Below are 22,055 nucleotides of genomic sequence, written 5' to 3' on the forward strand. Positions count from 1 at the left end.
GCGGGCTTGTGGCAAACATTCATATATAAGAAATAAATAAATATGAAACAATCCTATTTCTCTGAAATGGGTTTCCATGGACTGATAAGACTGCATTTGTGAGCAGGTTTTCAAGCAGGAAGTGTGTGGTGCCTTCGGTGTTACTTACTTCTGTTCACACTGAACTGGCTTTGTGAACAAAACATCTGCAAGGATTTTTCTATTTGCATTTTTATTTTGTGAAGAGCCAAGTAAAGCCTTATAAACATCAAGGAAACAATGGCAAGTCTGCAGAAAACATGTGTATATCATGACCTTGATGTACATAGTTGGTCATAATGATGCAGTTGCAGTGAAGGATATAGTACCTGGCATTTGACCAGGTGTTCATCATGTGTTTACCTCATGCTGATAATTTGGTGAAAACTCTTAATTTGAGAGAGGAAATCAAACAAAGACAACAAAATGCTGCTGTTCTGTTAGTTCTGCAATATGCACTCAATTTATTCTGATTTAAACCTGCAGGTTATGCAAATCAAAGTCAGTAGTGCATCTCAAAACTTGTCCTTCATGTGTGTGGTACAGATTGCTTCAAGTCATTGATAAATTATTGTGAAGACAAGCTCTTGTTTTGGCTAAGGGACTGGCTGGGTTTAAAGTGGGCTGGTCAGTTATGCCTTTTTCTGTTGATGTAACCTGTTGCTTGTGTGTCAGCTGAGGTCACTGTGCCCTGCAAACAAAACCTATGTGATTCCTTGGAAATCCAGAAATCATGGATTGCATGTTACAGTAAGTGCAATATCACACATAAAAATAAATTAGTAGAAGACTTGTAGATTGTGTACAGTAAACATGTTCAATAAACTGTGACTTGTAAATTTCTAAGGATTCAAATGAACATGTGGACTGCACAGTATTTGTAGGAGTAGGTCATTTATCATGGCACCGACTTAAACCTATGATCTTTCTGATATAGTAATTCCTTCCGGGATGTGGAAAAACTGTGAAAGAATTGGCTCTTAAATGTGGAGATATATCCGATTAGCTGAGCTTGCTGTGAAATGTGTCCATTGACAGGCAAGGGGGAAAGCATCTTATGGGTGAAAGGTTGAAGTTTCAGGATGGCAAGTTATTTTTAAATGCAAAAACAAACCATGGAAAATGACTTTTAATATTTAGAACAGTATTGAGATGAGAGGACGAATAGTGTAGTCCCAATACTAGAAATAAGACACTTATGTAATAATATAAGTCACATCAATGAGGAGAAAATAATATTCAAAATGCAAAAGCTCCTAAGAAAAACAACAGTTGCAACAGACACAGGCAGCTGCTTAATAAAGTGCAATGCCATACAATGTGAATAGGGTGACTGTGAAGTGATCATGCCTCAGTCGAGTTTTGGTCTTCAGAAGAAAGAGCAGCTGTTCTTCATCATGTCAGGCTACACCGCTGGCCTCCCCTTTACCCCGAAGCCTCCAGCGGTCTCCTCACTGACTTCCAAGGCTGTACGTATGTGTCAGCTCGTAAAAGTTTCATTGCTTCCAAGTGGCCCCCTCTCAAGTCTCAGTCTGCATGTACAAGCAATGATTCTTTCCAGACATGAAAACATCTTTGTATATTGATCGTTTTTTAGGGAGAGATGTTGTAAAGACCCCACATTTTTACATTCCGTCCTTGCTACGTAGGAAAAGGGGCAGCAAACGTGTTTGAAAGCGATTTCGACATTTATATGTACAAAGAGGCAACATAAATAATTTATTGCTTATGCATTTTCCACTTGTTTTATTAATGGCCAAGGGGGTGTTGAGGTGGCAACACATAAGGACAGGCAAAAGGAAAAGGCCTTGTGAGCAGCTGTCAAAGGGCTGGAACTGAGAGCAATGTCCGGGAGAGACATGATGAAGATATTCTAAGGGGACAACAAAGAGGGCAAATACATGACCTGCTGCTTAGACGACATAAATTAAATAGTTGTGTTTGCCGATCATTCCCCCGTTTCTTCTCTCTAAGGAGCTGTATAGCAGACGGGAGCTCTGGGGCTAACCCTTCTCAATGACGCCGGCCTGGTGTTCACTCCACAAGTGTGCACAGAGTCTTCACTCAGTGTGGGGCGGGCGGGCGAAGACGGCGCAGAGTGTAGAGTGGTCCTCTACACTCAGCAAACATGTATGCTGGTGACAGCACGGTTATTATGCTGTCAGCCATGCATGAACCAACCCTCAGAACATCATCATTTCATATGTATTATTATGATTATAATAATAATTATTATTATTATCTTTTTATTTAATTGTATTTATTTATTTTCATGCTGCCTACTATCAAGAATTCTGGAAATGACCCTGAAAATGTTTTTGCCTGCTAATTTTCCAACCGATCTGTTCAGATATTACTGTATATTCATCACATTGATCACATATTACTGTATATTACTTACATTGATTAAACTATTCAACGATTAGATTTTGATCAGTAAGTTAATTTTGAAGTGCTGAAATTATATTGTATTCATAAATGTATAGAATATATGAAAAATAATAAAAATAAATAAAATACAATTACAATACAATACAAATTCAATTAAAGCATTCATTTAGTGGTAAAAAGGGAACAAATTTACCATGCCTAATTAAAAGACTTTAGAATATACACAGAGTTTTATACACCTCACTTTATGACATATTTATTAGACTTATTTCTTAGTCTTCCACTGCTGTAGCCTGTCCACTTAGAGGTTTGACACGTTGTGTGTTCAGAGATGCTCTTCTGCATGCCACTGTTGTAATGTGTGGTTATTTGCATTACTGTCACCTTCCTGTCAGCTTTGACCAGTCTGGCCCTTCTCCTCTGACCTCTCTTATTAACAAGGTGTATTTGCCCACAGAACTTCTGTTCACTGGATGTTTTTTGTTTTACACACCATTCTCTGCAAACTCTGAGACTGTTGTGCTTGAACATCCCAGGAGATCAGCAGTTTCTGAGATACTCAAATTACACTGTCTGGCACCAACAATTAATCCATGGTCAATGTCACAAAGCTCACATTTCTTGCCCATTCTGACATTGTGTCTGAAAAACATCTGAACCTTTTGACCATGTCTGCATGCTTGTATGCATTTTGTTGCTGACACATCATTGGCTGAATAAATACCTTATGCATTAACACGCTGGTGTACAAGTCTACCTAATAAAGTGCTCAGTGAATGTATTTGCCACACCAAATTAAAATGTGACATGCAAATCATGTAATCCTTAAAAAAGTAACTGTATTCTAATTACAGTTTTCAGATGTAACATAATCTGATAACAAGTAAAAACATTTTGCAATTCAGAAACTGCATACATATTACATAATTCAGTTCAGAAACTACATACATTTTACATAATACAGATTACAAATAGCTCTTTACTACCCAGTACTGTAGGTTACTAGTAACACTGGAATAGGTGAAAACTATAAAACAAATCCAGCAATAAATATCTGGCAGCATCAGATTACAGGAAGCATAGAAAAGTTTACTAAATTTTCCATATGCTCTGTCAGAGACTGAGTGTGTGTAAATTGAGACTTAAACCTGATTTATTGTCAACACAAGCATGTGCATTACAGTGGAGATATACTTGCATACTGCATACTGCTTGTGTATGACTGTATTTGTGAAAAAAATACAATAGTACTTGAGGTGCTGCCCATATCTATCTTTTTGTTAGGCTTTTAAATATTCCGAGGTTATAAATAAATTTTGCACTGAATGTGCTTTCCATTGTGGAGGTATTTACCCTCCTCAACTAAAATGGGCATGTTGCGTAACCATTTCTGTGAAACCCTGAAAAAGACCCTGTTGACCAACGTCATGTTCAAACGTCTGCTCAGACATGAATTCACGCATCGTAATCGGTAACCGGCTGACGTGTGCGCCCTCTGTCGTGGCAGGAGCGAGGATCCAGTACGAGAGGATGGGAAGTGACGTCACCATGCTGTGCGGGTCGCTGGGCGGCGACGCCTCGGCCACGTGGAAGGTGAACGGGACCGACGTGAAGGCCCGGCAGGTCCAGGAGGGCCCGAGGCTGACCCTCCTGGAGGTGAACCTGAGCAGCAATGGGCTCTACAGCTGCTTCCAGAACCCCGACGGCGAGCGCCGGGACCAGATCATCCTGCGTGTGGGAAGTGAGTACGGCGGTTCTCCCGCTCGACCCTCTTTTACTCTTTTCCACTTCCTGTCTTCTTATCTCACCCCCGGTCCTCCCCTCTGCATCTCACTCCCGTCGCTGACATACACAGAGCCAGCCTCCGGCCAGCTGCACTGGTGAAAAACACACAGCCTTGTTTAGACATACCCGAGAGAGGTGTATATTCAGTGTATAATTAATGGCAACCCGCTGCATCGTCCGTTGGTTGAGACGCCCCCTGGCTATGAAGGCTTGTCTCTTTGTGGGAGCGTGAGGGTCTTCTGTATTACAAACCAGATTTATGATGTGCGAGATAAGTGGCCATGTGATGTAATGGTTCAGCATGAGTACATGTGGGTTATAGCGGATGTTTTTCAGAGTTGCATTTTTGGAACATGGTTGAAAAAGACATTAAGATTTCCTGCAGCATGTGATTGTATGGCATGGGGTTAGATTTGCTTATGTAGTAAAGTGAGTCTGCTTCTGAAATGCTGATCGGTGGTCAGCATTGAAAGGTTTTTAAAAGTTTTATTTAGGTTGTGGGAAGTTGTGAAATGCATTCTTGTGATTTCATCAAATTCACTGTGAAACAAAAATATGGGTTCATCTAGACCTATCCAGAGCTCACTGCTTCATTCCTATCCAGAGCTCACTGCTTCATTCCTATCTAGAGCTCACTGCTTCATTCATATCCAGAGCACACTGCTTCATTCCTATCCAGAGCTCACTGCTTCATTCCTATCCAGAGCTCACTGCTTCATTCATATCCAGAGCACACTGCTTCATTCATATCCAGAGCACACTGCTTCATTCCTATCCAGAGCTCACTGCTTCATTCATCGTCCTGTGTAGCTATTTTGTCAAATCTGGGGTCTCCTTCTGGTTCCTGGGTCTTCCATTGTCTTTAGTCCTTGTTCAGATCAATAATATTGTGCTCGACAAGCAATATTTTGTGAGTTGCCAGCAGTATAAAACCCAAATTAAAAAAATTAAAAAAACTCATTACAAAAAAGATTACAAAAACAAGTTTTGAGCGGGGTTAGGAATTTACCCCCTTTAACTACACTATTCATTGTATAAACAGACAATATTAAGCGGCTACCTGGAATAGTAAAATGTTTGAGGTAGAAAGGGGAAACTGGATTAGTGTTTAAGAAAGAGAAAATGAATTAAGGCCTGTCGTTCAATGCAACAGTTTTGTCTTGGTTATGAAATGGGAAGACCCTGGGCTGAAAGCACACAAAACTGCAACATCTGCGCCACTCAACAGAGACCTCATTTGTGTTCTTGTCCAGATGGCACAAACGCTGTTGGAAGGGAAGCCTAAAGATGTTCCCCAGATTACTAGGACTGATATATAATTATTGCTATAATTCATTTGGAAAGTTCTGATTTGTGAAAATCTCTGGAAGAATTGTATTAGGTACAATTTTCTCTGTTTGGTACAGTTAGTGCACTCTTCCATAAGTCATAGCTACTGTATATTTGATACTTTACTTTACATTTTACACAAAAACACTGATAGTAAATTTTTTTCTTTTTTTCGTCTGAAGCTATTTGTGTACTTGAATTGGGCTGGTACTTCTTTGTTTTGCTTTGGACCTTTTCTTACATATCAGCTGTTATATTAAGTTCCCGGTTCTGGTTCTCTTTTCCCAGTTGAATAGTGATTACACTATTAAGTAGATCAAAAATTATAAAATAGTTTAATAGTATGAACAGTGCTCATGCGATTCAACTTGCCGAATTAGTTTGTCTAATGATGCATTGCTTAATTTCCAATACCTTTGGAGGGGACTCTAGTAAGTAATCGTTGAACTTGACTTCCTGAAATCTCTATTTGCCTCCATACTGATTTGATGATCTCATGTGTCTTCACTGCGGAGGTTCGGTTTTGTGTTTTTTTTTCTTCAACAAAAATATAAAATATTGTACTAATGCGTTAGAGATGGAAAAACATTGATTCCATAATAGTGAGCTATGTCAGGTTTCCTCAACTGTAGACAGTGTACAGTATACATTTGATACAGGCCTACTGTATAAGCCTACCATTGGGAAAACATTAACGCTTGCTTTAAAATCAGTTAGTGAATCAAGCTCCTGTAAGCTAAGCTCTTTCTGGAGCTCATTCCGTGTTGAAGGAGCTGAGAGCTGGAATGCTTTTTTACCAACCACAGTATGAGCCTTTGGCTCAAGCAGTAAATCAAAACCTGATTGGCACTAAGCTAAAATATTGTTTTTGTTAAAAGAGAAATCAAAATTAACTTCTCCTCAATTTAGTCAATTCTTCATTACCATATGAGCACATCTTAAAGTATGTATTCCATGAAATGAATAAAATCGTAATACTTGTGTATTTTCACACCAAAGATTTTTTCCATCCACTTACATTTTACATGTAATATCTGTAAATTTCCCACTCCCCTCCAATCAATATCTTTCCCCTTCCCCCTCCTTATTGGATTTCAGTCAAATTTACCTGTTTCACTCATGATTCATCTTATCAGACGCTAGTGCTGCTGTAACTTCCATTTCAGCTTGTTTTTAAAAATCCCTTGATCCGATCACATCACCAGTGTCTCTAAAACCTTAACCTGAAAGTTTAAAATAGGCCTGTACTTGTGTAGATTAGAGCTCTCCTCCTTTAAACAGGGGCAGAACAATGCTGATTTCCATACCCTGGGGATAACGTTTAACTCAAGAGTGAGGTTAATGAGACAAGCTCAGAGAACAAATCAGCAGAAAATCATCAGATTCAAAAGATAAGTATCCATGTTGTCAGGACCAGCTGCTTTTTTGAGTCTATAATTTTCCGAGGTTTGGGTATTTCGGATACAGAAAAGGGGGGAAAAGAAAGGTTTTGATCTTTTCTCAGATTTTATCAGCAAATACCTGATGGAAATCCAGAGGAAACAAAATGCTTGTAGAAGCATTTCAGCTCAATCAGTGACCTTTTCAACACCCTTTGTAATACATGGCGGTAGTTCATAATTACAGTTTCTATTCCATGTTTTTGATTACTTTCCAAAATTTGAGAGGATTATTTAAATCTTCAGTCATGGTTGATACATAGTCGTTAGATTTTAATAAGATATACTTATTCCTCAGGAACCCAAATTTTTACCAATCAGACTCTGAGCCTGTTCTCCTTGTAGTAGCCCAAACTTGGTTCCTCTCATGTAATTGCTTAGACAGCTCCTTGGGAAACATTTTTTAGAGAGCATTTCCCTTCCTCTAATCCTATACAGTTGGTTCTAAAAGGGGCATGCTTGTTTGAATTTTTTAAGGAATTGTCTCTAAACAAAGTCCATGCCGTTTCAACATTTGGAATAAGCCTGATCCTGCTCCAATGACAAAGGTACAGGTGTTCTGAAAAAAGTTTTGGGCAAAAACAGGGCTTAGTTTTAAGGATCTTAGTGCTGAATATGTCGGCAATGTCACAATGGTCACTGACATCATTAAAAGAAATGCCAGATGCAACATATTTCTGTGAAATATTTGTCAGGAAAAGATGAATAAGAATTTCCGATTAGGACGTGTTTGGCCATTTATTCATTGCTTTGCAGTAGGCCTTGACATAATCAGAGACTGGTTCGAAATTGGGGTCTAGCATCCTAATTTAGATTGGCAACAATGACAACCTCACAGTGACTGACAATTGCCATGCATTTAGAGAAAGATGACAGCATATTACTTATAGCCAATGGCTATTACAACCAGCCACAGTAAAGAAGATATCTCTCGACACCTCTACTTTTAGAACAAGCATTTCAATTTGTCTTAACACGGACATGGATGAACAGCAATACACTCGTGGGGAAATTGGTTTTGGCATAAATAGGTACACCTCCTCCCCTTTTGGCTCCATGAGAGCGGAACACGTCTTCATCAGGAACCAACATGCTGATGCAGATTTCACAATTAGGTCAGCATCAGTTGATCCAGCCTAATTCCTAATCAGATCAATTTTTGTCCAAAACTGAGTCTTTACAACAAAATAATAATTCAAAAGCAACAGACTATGATGATGCTGTAGGAAATTCAAAATTGGCTGTTGGCCTGATGACACACAGGCCATGAATATAATGAATCAACAGTCATAGGGGAGATTATCTGTTATAATCGCTTCTAATTGGAACTGCTCACCACATTGCACTCGCAACAGGCAGTGAGTGGACAACATATTATTCTGAGCAGAGTTTCCATCTTGAATATTTTGACCTAGGTAGACGTTTGGCAGATTTCCAGGCCTACACTCTATGGGTTGCCAGATATAGTGTTAAATCATCTTACTGTGAGGGTAGCTAGCTCTTGACTCACTGTGGGTAGCCAGCTCCAGACTAGGTAGGCTACATCGGTAAACAGCCTTGGACAATGTAGACCAAGGAGCTGGGGGTGGGAGATGGGGGCCTAGCTGATCAGGTTTGCTGATTTCTCATCAGGTTTTGAAGCCGCAAGTTTTTTTTTGCAGTCTTTGTTGCATTTCATAGGCCCTTTTGCTTACAAACACTGGCAAACACTTACAAAGAAATACAAACACTTACAAACACAGGACTACAAAACTTGGATTTCTCAACACAATTCAAAAATCTGTGTATAATCCATCAGGACAGTGTTTGTTGTGAGGTCAACATTATCTGCAGTAAAAAGCTTGAGTTCTGTAGACATATCCCTTTCTTAGTTGACTGTGACACATTCTGTACACCATTACTTTGAAGCTGTCTCTCCTTTTTATGAACTCACTACATTCTGTTTCAATATAATTTGCTCAAGCATAGAATACCAACCAGAAGAAATGAAACACCTCTAGTTGTTCCACTGTGGTTACAGTGTGCCTGGCTCTCTTTTCCTGTTCTTCTTCCTTCCAGTTTATTGGAACCATCTCCTTCACACTGTGTATGATGCCTACATTTTAGCTCAAAGGGAAAGCTGAGTCTGTTTGGTTGTGGCTCAGCATGTATTTCTTTCAGAGAAGGGGCATGTATGAGTTTAAAACATTTATTTTATGAATGTGGTCATGATACTGTAACTCATTTATTTTAACTTTATTGTCAATTTCTGAATAGTAATAATGGGTTTTTTTTTTGCCTATTTTTTGCCATTTCCAATTTAAACTCGTTTTTAGTCATGGTTAATATTACTAACATTTCGGTGGAATTAAGAAGTCATGCTTTGAATCAAAATCTTTAAGTTCTCCAGGCTTAAGGGGGTGAACCCCGAGCAGACATGACTTCTTGTATTTTTTTTGTTGGCTGTTGGCTTCGTTCGGTGACAAAAAAAAAAAAAGCTGCACACGTGTTTGTATACCTACTTTATTGCGAAACAATTCAATCCATTATTTCAGCATTTATTAAATAATATGAACTGGTTGAAAAGTGTGTTCTGCTGGATATAATCTGCAGTGCACTCTGGCCCCGCCCAAATTGTGACATTCAGGGTACAGTGATTTGATATATAGGTGTCAATCAGATATCCAGAAAAATTGTTGATGCCCACAAACTTGTCTGTTTAACGGCTCATTTTTAACATCGGCAAGCCAGCTGTTATTGATCATTATACATTGGATAGGTCTGGTTCATTGTCTCTATTGGTCAGTTTGCATTCCGGCCGTGCCAATATCGATGATATATGCACGGCCAAATGGAATGTTCACACATCTTCCAAGCATGTTGGAGAACTTGCCACAGTTGACTTTGGTTGGCTCCTTGCTTCTGATCTCAGACAGCCATGATCAAGTTTTTATGTAAAAAGTAGTCAATTGCTTAGAGTAATATGTTACTTTTTTAATTAAATACAAAAATGTCTCTGTAAAATTGAATCTTTTGGAAAATGAATATTTGGAAATCTCAAATGTGTTCTTTTATACTAACACACACACAAAAATAAACATATATATATAATAAAGTCTAGGGTGCCTAAGACTTCTGCACAGTACTGTACAACAAAGTGCAAAGTGCATACCCATAACCAGGGATAACTGTGCTTATATATAATATATATATATATATATATATATATATATATATATATATAGGACTGTGACTATAGTTTTAGGCAGGTGTGAAAAAATGCTGTAAAATAAGAATGCTTTCAAAAATAGAAATGTTAATAGTTTATTTTTTATCAATTAACAAAATGCATGAACAGAAGAAGTGAATGAACAGAAGAAAAATCTAAATCAAATCAGTATTTGGTGTGACCACCCTTTGCCTTCAAAACAGCATCAATTCTTCTAGGTATACTTACACAGTTTTTGAAGGAGTTTGGCAGGTAGGTTGTTCCAAACATCTTGGAGAACTAGCCACAGTTCTTCTGTGGATTTAGGCAGCCTCAAATGCTTCCGTCTCTTCATGTAATCCCAAGACTCGATGATGTGGAGATCAGGGCTCTGTGGGGGCCATACCATCACTTCCAGGACTCCTTGTTTTTCTTCACATTGAAGATAGTTCTTAATGACATTGGCTGTATGTTTGGGGTCGTTGTCCTGCTGGAATAAATTTGGGGCCAATCAGACGCCTCCCTGATTGCAGATGGTATTGCATGATGGATAAGTATCTGCCTGTACTTCTCAGCATTGAGGGGACCATTAATCCTGACCAAATCCCCAACTCCATTTGCAGAAATGCAGCCCCAAACTTGCAAGGAACCTCAACCATGCTTCACTGTTGCCTCTAGAAACTCATTCTTGTACCACTCTCCAGCCCTTTGGCGAACAAACTGCCTTCAGGTACAGCCAAATATTTCCTGCTGCCATTTTTCTGCACCCCAGTTCTTGTGTTTTTGTGCATAGTTGAGTCACTTGGCCTTGTTTCCACATCGGAGGTATGGCTTTTTGGCCGCAATTCTTCCACAAAGACCACGTCTGACTGGACATCTTCCGATTGCGAAGGGAAGTAAGCATGATGTGTCTTTCATCTGCTGCAGTAAGTTTCCTTGGCCGACCACTGCGTCTACGGTCCTCAATGTTGCCTGTTTCTTTGTGCTTCTTCAAGAGAGCTTGGACAGCACATCTGGAAACCCCTGTCTGCCTTGAAATTTCTGCCTGGGAGAGACCTTGCTGATGCAGTATAACTGCCTTGTGTCTTGTTGCTGTGCTCAGTCTTGCCATGGTGTATGACTTCTGACATTAAACTGCCTTCAGCAACCTCACCTTGGAAGCAGAGTTCCTCACCCAGTTTTAACCCTCCTACACAGCTGTTTCTGTTTCAGTTAATGATTGTGTTTTAACCTACATATTAAATTGATGATCATTAGCTACTGTTTGGTATAATTGGTTAACCATACACCTGACTATATGCCTACAAAATCCCTGACTTTGTACAAATGTACCTAGAAGAATTGATGCTGGTTTGAAGGCAAAGGGTGGTCACAGCAAATATTGATTTGATTTAGTTCATTCCCTTTGCATTTTGTTAATTGATCAAAATAAACTATTAACATTTCTATTTTTGAAAGTATTCTTACTTTACAGCATTTTTTCACACCTGCCTAAAACTTTTTCACAGTACTATATATATTTTTTAATCATACCGCAGCACGGAAATATATGAATCAACAGCTTACCGAGCCAAACAAAACTAGCAAAGGTATCATCCGAGCATAATAACACAAGTAAAGACAACAACAGCAGTTAAGGTTTACAGGGAGGTAGGGAAGGGTGGGGAGAGGTGCAGCTATTAACAGTACTATGATTACTAGTATTATTATGATTAGTATTCATTTACAAATGTGAAACTCATTCACGCAATGAATACAAAAAGAGCTCACAAGAAACATTGTTTGTAAATGCAGTTTAATGAAATTGTGGCAGTAAAATTTAAATTAAAAAGGACAAAAGGGGAGTTATCTCTCAGTAGTAATGCGATATTTAGTATTATGAGACGGAGCAATTGCCCATTCACAAATGATATTGACAAAATTAACTGTCTAAAACTTTTAACATTCCCCTTAATTCACTGTAAACAAAAAACATTCTCATTAACATGTTAAGAACAGCGATAACAGAAATGGGCTTGGGGTAGTAGCTGACAAATGTACTGGGCTTTTCACACATTATCTTACAACAATTATGGAAAAAGAGGAACTTTAATTATGGACATGCTATTCTTTACACGTAATATTTTTGTGCATATTTAAGTCAAATTTACGTTCATAAAAGGCTATTCATAGAACTTTGTGGACAGACTTTGAAATGGGAAACTGAAAAATAGTATTTTATAATTTTATAAAATTTGTATTTATTCTTGCTTGTAATTTGTGTCTATTGTTTGCACCTTTTGCTCACTCATAGAATAAAATCTGATTGGCAAATCAGGGAAACTTGTTCGGAATTGAGCTTTTTCATTTTCAAGCTCAAATAAACGGAGCCTACTCTTAGTAGTAGCCTACTATTGTTCTACTAATGAGCTGTGTGTCATCATTGTCCTCTCAATGGGACTAAGCAGTATCTTAAATTCTCCTTTATTCCAACTGACTCGTCTCCTTCTCCTATCTTGATGTATGGGGGTAGGCAACTAGTGGAGAAAAAATAAGGATACCAGAGCACAATCGTTAACATGCGCAACAAAAATTTCTTGTTCTTATCTGTTTCTAAGGGTAAAGTTAAGCCGGCAAGGGTGGGCTCACAACATCTGCCACCTGGTGGTGGTTGTGCAAAAACAGGCCGAAATGCAACGTGGCTCCCCCCTACTGTTGGAGCCTCACAAGTATTATTTCCCAGCCAGTGGCATTCCTGTGGCATAGGCAAAACGTCAATTGAAACATGAAACCACTGTAATTGGCTCCATGAATCCGAGCAATCAATGTCTCCATGAAGACAATTTGGAGAAAGCCATTTAGCTGATGAGACCAGGGCAGGGATTGTCCATCTTTGTGCAAGCAGCTTTTTAGCTGCAGTGAGCCAGCTAGCCATATAGATTTCTGAAATACAGATAAATCAAGTTTAAAATTGTCATTCAAAATTAGTATTGAATTGAACTGAATTACTGTTAACAATATTAGATAATGTTGCGGCCACTTGGCTCCAGAACTGATTTGCAGTGGCAAAATCCCAAAGCATAGGAATGAAAGTGCTGCCACAACTCACAGATTGGAGAATGAGCGAGCTTCGTGATGTGACATTTTCTAGGTATTACGTATACTCAGTTATAGATATACATGAGAGATTGAACCAAATAATAGGAATTTTGTCATGACTAGTGCACAGATCTTTATCCTACATTGATTGAATTGTAAGGGGCTTGTAAAAGGCTCAAAGGAGAAATGTGTAGGAAGCCAACATTAAGCCCCTTGTTCCATTTCTCCTATCCAGCCTGGCATGTATCACGTGTGGGAAGCTCTGTTCCCCAGGAGGCCTCGTAAGTTTCCATTGCCAGACGCAGGCACAGGTAAAAGTAATATTATGTCCCAGGTAGTTTGTATTGTGTGTTTAATTCTTGGAATGTACAGAGGCCATTTTACTCAAAAATGCCAGCAAAGGTGTGAAAAGGATGGGAGTCTGTTGGTTTTTGCATGTTTCTTGACTTTTTCCCAAATTGGCAAAGATACAAGATTGTGGGACCGAAACACAATTTAGCTCGTCACATAGTAACGGGGAGGCACGGATGGTGCAGTGGGGGGGGGGGGGGGGCACGGATGGTAGCACTGCCGCCTCACAGCAAGGAGGCCCTGGGTTCAAATCTCCGTCGGCCGGGGCCTCTCTATACACAGTTTGCATGTTCTCCCCGTGTCTGCGTGGGTTTCCTCCAGGTATTCCGGTTTCCTCCCACAGTCCAAAGACATGCACGTTAGGCTGATTGGAGAGTCTAAATTGCCCATAGGTATGAGTGTGTGAGTGAATGGTGTGTGTGCCCTGCGATGGACTGGCGACCTGTCCAGGGTGTATTCCTGCCTTTCGCCCAATGTGTGCTGGGATAGGCTCCAGCCCCCCTGCGACCCTGTTCAGGATAAGCGGGTTAAGATAATGAATGAATGAATGAACATAGTAACGGAGTAGATTACATCCTGAAATCTGTTTGGATGCACCAGCCTTTCCTCATTGGTGGCCAGGACCTTTTTCCTTCTTCTGTATTTAGTGCTGAACTGAAAATATAAGATGATTCACCTGCATGACACTTTAGTTTTTGCCAGGAGTGTCATGCCTGGCACCACACAAAAGCAGCAATGCAGCAAAGTTTATAAGGTAATATGTTACGGTCATCCTTACAACTTATTTTTGCAGGAACATACAAAAACTGCTGCCCTACTGGCTGAGCACAAACACAAAAAATACAGGCAGCTTTATATGGGCCTCCATTAGGTGTGCCGGGTCCTGTAATTAGGACAAGGACAGCTGTGCAGACCAGCGACCCCCAGTGGAAGGAGAGAGAGATGTATTTGCTATTGCCTAAAGCAGGGCTGTCAAACTCCAGTCCTGAAGGGCCGCAGTGTCTGCTGGTTTTTGGTTTGCTTCTGCACAAGAGATACATTTCAAAGTCTTTCATTGGCTAAAGAGTCCACACACCTTGTTCCCAAGGCTTAAATTGGCTACTGATTGAAAGGAAACCACAAATACTAGCAGACACTGTGGCTCTCCAGGACTGCAGTTTGACACCCCTGGCCTAAAGAGTGCCAATGATAAAAGAAAAGCATTTTGGGCACAGAGAATTATCTCAGCTAAATCCCATTTTCCTTCATGGTCTTTAAGTGTCATCTCATTAAGCATGGATCAATTCTCATGTAATGACACACACACACACACCCACACACACACACAATCCATGCATTGATAGCAGTACCTGTATGCTTCATTACAATGTGATAGTACATTACATTACATTTGGCTGACACTTTTATTCAGAGCGATGTACAGTTGCCCCTAAGGCAAAACAGGGTTAAGGGCCTTGCTCAAGGGCCCAGTGGCCTAGTAGGCAGCAAATGAGTACTTTTTTGTTTATTTTGTACTTCTGGCCAAATTCAGTCTCTGCAAAATGATGACACAGGGAGGACCAAGCTCTGTGGCTTCTTCAAAGGAGTGTATATTTTAATTGGCTTGTCTTTAAATTTAAAAAAGGCTTAAGGTCAAACATAGTTGTTAATTTCCAACTTCTCTGACAGCTTCCAAGCAATTTCTACCACAGAAGAAGAATTTAAGCATTATTTCCTGTTCAGAGAATTATTATTTAAGTTTCAAGTGTCAAGTGTGGAAAGATGGTGTCAACTAGAGAAAAGGATTAGAGAAATCAAGCTGGGGTGTGACAAAAGTAAAAAAAAATGTAAATGGTTTAACCACTGTAGTACAATGGATCGTTTGAGAAACTAACAACCTAGTCATGACTGTTCCCCAAAACCTTAATGACTAGGTTGCAAACCAGCGCTAAAAGTGAAAAGTAAAAAAACACGGAGCATTTATTTTAATCAGTTGTATGGTAGATATTCATTTCTGCGTGCATGAAAGTGTGTGGAATAGTATTTAGCATATAAACCCAAGTGGCCTAAAAAAAAATGTTTGCCATTTCTGTTGCATACTTCATTTGTTACTGTAGAGTTTGTTCAGTTCAGTTCAATGGTATGTCACAGAATGCTATGTACTTTCAATATATGTGAATGGGGGGCCTTGTTTATTGGATTAGGACTTTAATCTGATGAACAACCAAATAGTTTTTTTGTCAGGCACCAGAACAATGAACCCAATAGCGAGACCGCAGGAGATAAAGTTAAAGTCTTTATTAACTTTGTTTTAATTCAGACAGGCAGGCGTCGATAACCAGCAAGCATTCAGGCAAAGGTTCAATATCCAGGCAAATGGTAACAACAAAGGCAATCCAGAGAATGGGTGTGGTCACAGGCAGAAGGTTGAGAACAAACAGATAGGTGAAGTAACAAAAATAAAAACCAAAAGCATAAACCGGAAAACCAAGGGGAGTCCAAAAGCAACGGGTCAAATCGGGTTAAAGGTACAATAGGTAATTTCAGACTCCTAACGGTCAAGAGAAGAGTTGCCACAAACAAACACATCTCAAACCACAACATGCACTGTTTTAGAAAGTTGACAGTGACAAACGCAACAGTCAGTCTTTTTGTTGTGTTCAAGTAAGAAAATGTTCACCGAACAGGTGACTTCATGAAATGTTGATTTTCGTGTGCTGCACAGCACTATTTATATGTTTTGTCTTTAGCTAACGAACTATATTATGAGCAAGAAACTTATTTGGCTGTGGAACTAGCTGGCTATATAACTAAGATATGATAGTGTACCACAAACGACGCAACTGCAACTAACAGTTGCCATTAGCTTGCATTACATTATATTAGCCATTAGTTAGCTTGCCGAATTTACAAATATCCACCTAAGACACAACGCGTGTGCAACAATGCTTGCAGCGCTTGCTACTTTGTCCGTATTGCCTTTGTAAATCCATCAAGCTAACTGGCTAATTTGCTTGTTGCTACCGATAGCGAACTGGTATTGTTTTATAACTAGATATATAGTCTTCGCTTGGATAATAAGCAATAGTATACAGTTTCAGTGATAGCTTGTCTGGAGTTCAATTTGGGCAGCTACACACGAACAATCAGAATAAGCCCTGTGGCTGTGGCAATTAGAACCATTTTTCAACCAATGAGCTTGAATTATTGTACAGCAGTGCAATCTTTTGGTACAGAGTGATGGCCTGTCAAAACAGAATTTAAGGACTATAAACACAGGCAGAGGGGAGTCAACATGTCAGTGAGCCTTTTTCAGGAAGGGTCTTTTAACAATGTTTTAACACAAAAACCTTGCCTATGGTCCCTTTAAGTCTTAAACCATATGTGTGCAGTAAATAGTTTTTGAGATATTGACACATTTTATAGGACAAGTACAAAATAGGTGGAAATTGCCTCTTGGGGGGCAACGTGGAAAGGGTGAATAAAACCCTGAGAAAAAGGATGACACTGAGATAGAGTACCAGATACATGAGTATGAGTGTGTGTCATACATTTTAGAAAACACACACCTTTCTCATTTGCTTTCCATTCATACTGGATGAATATTTTCTGTTGAATGCTTACCAGGAGCGCTGCAAAAAAATTGGATCAGGCTGTCCCTCACATGCTTATATGGGGGCGACATTGGCTCAGGAGGTAAGGCACGGGTTCGATCCCGCCCTGCGTCAAAGTGTCCCTGAGCACACCTAACCCCCAATTGCTCCTGACAAGCTGGTTGGTGCCTTGCATGGTAGCCAATTCCTGTTTGTGCATGTGTGTATGAATGGGTGAATGAGAAGCATCCAATGTACAGCGCTTTGGATAATGGTGCAATATAAATGCCAACCATTTATATAATATATAATTTAACATGATACAAAGATGCCACAGGCTCTGTTCTTCTCTCCACTGGCTCATCTCTCACATCACTGTCACAGCCGCTAACTCACTTACAGTTTTTCCATCAACATAGCCAAAAACATCCCACTGCAGGACACATTCACCAGTTCCAGTGAGAAATGACAGGCCTAGTAGCTGGAAATTCATTGGAATCTGTCTCCCACTGTTTCGGATGCAATTTCCCAATGCATTCTGCAATGTACACTCATTCATCTGAGTGTGTATTAGATGGTACATGGTTGGCATTTATATACCACCTTTATCCAAAGTGCTGTACAATTAATGCCTCTCATTCACCCATTCATACGCACACTCACACACCAATAGCGATTGGCTGCCACGCAAGGCACCAACGAGCTCGTCAGCAGCAATTGGGGGTTAGGTGCCAGGCATGGGATCGAACTGGCAACCCTCCAACTGCCAGATTACAGCTCTTATCGCCAATGTTGCCCCATAGATAAGACATTTCTGACGCCACTGATGTCGCAACACATTGCACATTGCACACAGCACTAGTTCCCGGTCCTTGTGTAGCCACATTATTTTAGGATTTGAGAATTATTGCACTTGATTGCCCAGCCAATTCTCCAGATTTCTTGGAATTAAATTAGTTTTTGAGGTAAAAACAGAATGTCAGTATACCCTGTGGCTCCCCAGGACCAGGGCTGACAAACCCTGTTGTACAGGTTACTCAACTGACCTGTAATAACGTTTTATCATGGAAACCAATGTTTTTAAACTGTTTTATAGAGGTCTTCATCTGTAGAATTTCCCTGGAGTTTGTTACCTTTGACTGGGTGGACAAGGTGGACAAGGGAATAAATTGTAATATGTTTTTGCAAGGGGCTTTATTGTACACATACTGTAGCTTGCTCTGAGTGTGTTCTCCAGGGAGGAAACAGATAGGAACTTCTGCAGCAGTTTAGGCTGGAGCTCCTCAAGGATTATCATAATTTACAGGTTTGTGCTCGTTTCCAGAAAGGATGAGGAAAGAAAAACGGGAGCAAGTGAAAAACTACAGCCCGTCGAAATGCCAGAGGTACTGATCTATTTCCATAGGTGGCGGTCTTAAATTTCACCAGCAGATGTGCTCTCCACCTGCAGCGAGACAGCCTTGGGTTTCACGTTTCACAGCCATTACACTCACCGGCCACTTTATTAAGTACAACTGCTTGTTCACGCAAATAGCCTGCTCCTGCAAACAGCAAATTCAATATGTACCGCGTGCAGACATGTTGAAGAAGATTAGTTTTTTGTTGAACCATGAATTAGAATGGGCAGGATGCAAGATCTAAGGGACTTCCCTTCTAGACCTTAAAGGTCTAGACTACGTTTTTATTAAGGAGAGATTGCTGCCGATTTTTGGAAAGGCGCTTCTAATCTGATCTGAAGTAAAGTCAAGTTACTATCATGATCATGACCAATGGCTTTTTAACATGTCTATTAATGGTTCATTCCATTTAATTAAGGTGGATGAGCAGGCACAATGGGCTGAGTATAAGTGTAGTGTTTTGACAAGGCACAGGTGAAGATGTTGTGTTAGTAAATAAATTGGTGGAGTAGATGTGACCATTTACCTATTTTTTGGAATATTGAATGAATGCTTAGAGTTGCTTAGATTTTACTTGCAGCAAACTTGGCTACATAGTTACAGTTCAGCCCAAATAACAAAAAAACTAGTCACAGTTCAGCCCAAATAACAAAAAACTACATTCAAGTGAAATTTGCTGAAAGCCTCAAATGACATTAAACTCATAAGCCTGCTCTCAATCAATGTGTATCAGCTCAGATCTCTGACAAGATCTTCACTTTTCTAAAGCATGATTCATGCCCTATTTGGGACCACATACTTGTCTTGTATCACTCTTTCAGCATAGCTTGCCCACAAACTGGTATGTAGCCTACAATGTTTTATACGAGTATGATTAATTGATAGATCCTGCATTAGTGTACGTTGTAAAGTGTAGAGTGTATATTGCTATGATCTCATCCAGAGAGGCCTACTGTATGTCATTCTGGATGTGTGTAGAAGCAGATATATAGCAGATATTTAGGCTACAGTATGTAGCCTACGTATGTGGGTATCCACGTGTTTATGTTGATAAATACCAAGTAATTTTATATTAAGGTCCATTCACAAATTTGTGATTAGCATAAATTGGTGCCCCAAAAATATCATATATGGAATTTTTACTATTTAAAGACCTACATGAACAGGCATACAGTAACTGTCTGTGCTAAATGAGCATAAGGTTTCCACTTCCATAAATACAAGAAGTGGTACTGTAAACCTATAAACGCAAAAATGCTTCAACAATAAAATCTTATTTTAACTGACCACAAAAAAAAAAGTTAAACCTCACTTTACTCTCTCCTCTTTGGAATCAAACTGCAGGATTGATGATATAATTCAGACAAACTAATGGGGGAACTATGAACTACGGTTTTCAGGAAAACCAAATTATGTAACAACGGTTTTTCCAACAGAACTTGCAATCATAGTTAGACAGCAAACCTTTTGGGAAATGGATCCAACCATTCTTCATTAAATGTTATGTCCCTGCTGGCAAACATATTTTGCTGCTGCCACTATCCTTCACTGTACTGGTAGTCTATTTCTTGGGGCGTGGGGAATGATTGGTTTGCGCCATGCATAGCACTTTTTGGGTAAAAAAAATTAAAATCTCGGTCTCCTTTTACCACAAAAACTTTTCCCAAATCTTATCTGGGTCACTATCATGCTTTTTGTTTTGAGATGGTTCCTTTGTTTCTTTCTTGCCACCCTCCCATACAGGCTATTTAATGCTCTTGATATACTACATATACTTTTGCACTTTTACTCTGTAGCTTTCAGCTCTTTGAGCAAGATTGTTGGACTCTTTCTCACAAGTCCCCTTGCTTCAATGCTGAGATCTGTAGGACAGCCTTTTCTAGGCAGTGACTGAATGGCTTGCAGCTTCCACTTCCTGATTATAGATCCGACAGTGCCACTGGCGTAACTAAGACCCATTGGGCCCCGCTGCAAATTATATATATATACTCCGGGCCGCCCTCCCCTTCAGTAACATGACCCACACGCACACCTGCAGCGCACATATACCGGCCATTCAAAACCACAGACAGTAGACAAAGCACGGGGTAAGCGCTAGCCAGTCCCCCTAACAGATGGCAGTAATGTTACTAACAGATAGGAGACAACATCACAATATTACATTACTCTTTCTGACTAATAATGGTTTAAAGGGAAAATGCATAAATGCTGATCACTCTTTTGACAGGACATCCAGCACAACTTATGCTGTGCAAAATCATCCACCAAGCTCCACAGGTCCAAACTCCTGGCTCTGTCATTTTCAATTGAAGGCATTGATAGCCAACTTAGTCCCTGGTCCCATTCTGCTCCTTAAGCAGTTCTTGATAAATTCTTCATTTTGAGAACGAGCATTTGCCTGTGGTGGCAGTCGTATGGCAAAATTGAGAATCAAGGTAGTGTACACATCGCCAATGCAGTTGCTAGTTAAAAATACGGATCTACCTTTCATAGAGTTGCTGCATTTTACAGTTCCTCCTTTGTACTTTTTTGTGCATCACTCGTGCTTGCTAGCTATCTTTTTCTGACGTACAATTAGGTAATCGGGACACTGAACGTGATAGATCAAGCCCAGTTCAAAGCTGGTCAATCATGTGATGGATCATCAAAAACAAATATTTTCCCACAAACCTTTGCAAAGTACAGTTGCAAACAGATAAATATACAGATAATATGAGCAACCTTTTTATGTCCACCTCTTACACCTCCACACCCCGTGTGATCGCACTACCAGTCCTGCCCTTAATTTTCACACCTTTCCTTCAGATTCACAGCCCGACCCATGGTCCTTGAACAGAGTATGCTTTTTTTCATAACATCCCTTTAATGGTTCACAGGTATAGGTCAATGGTAAGGCAGTTGTATTCAATGTAGGACAACGTTTTTCATCTTTGTGAAATTGGAGCTTCCAGAGCACTGTGATTGAATACTTATGCCAACAGCATATTTCAGTTTTTTTTATCATTAACATATTTTACAGCATGCAACCAATCACCTTAAAATAATACATTTTGAGTTTCATTCTGTTCTAAATAATATGTCACACAGAACAAAGATTCACTGTATTATCTGTAATTCAGTAAAATGAGAGAATTGCTCAAGGGTTTGCATACTTTTGCAAAGTGCTGTATGCAGCTCTGAAATCTGCTTGCAATCTCTTTATTTATTTCCATTTGTGTTCAAGTGACCTTCTCATGTCTGTAAACCATTGTTAGCAGTGGTGGTGTGGGAAACTTTTTTAGTTTCATAAAATGCAGACATTGTACAAACTTATAAACAAGTGTTTAATATCTTTTTCAGTTTCACAACAGGCGTGCAGGAGAGGCTTTTGAGAAAAAAACTTTCTCCACCGGTTTCCAAACAGATGCAACCAGGTCGTATTACCATGGAAATTGCATTAGTGGTGGGAGAAACAAAGCGCTTTTGAGACTGTCATTGAGATGCCTCAGCTAATGGAAAACTCTTGTAT

The 22,055-nt window shown here is 39.6% G+C and overlaps 1 protein-coding gene across 1 annotated transcript in view; it reads left to right on the forward strand.

Moving 5' to 3' along the window:
• Positions 1–22,055, forward strand: part of LOC133140968 (ciliary neurotrophic factor receptor subunit alpha-like) — a 229,986-nt gene that overhangs the window by 125,351 nt on the left and 82,580 nt on the right. The window contains exon 3 of the mRNA XM_061261302.1: positions 3,917–4,150. Coding sequence (XP_061117286.1) covers positions 3,917–4,150 — 234 coding nt within the window. The remainder of the gene's footprint in view (positions 1–3,916; positions 4,151–22,055) is intronic.

This window comes from Conger conger, chromosome 11, assembly GCF_963514075.1.
Source record: "Conger conger chromosome 11, fConCon1.1, whole genome shotgun sequence".
Classification (NCBI taxonomy): domain Eukaryota; kingdom Metazoa; phylum Chordata; class Actinopteri; order Anguilliformes; family Congridae; genus Conger; species Conger conger.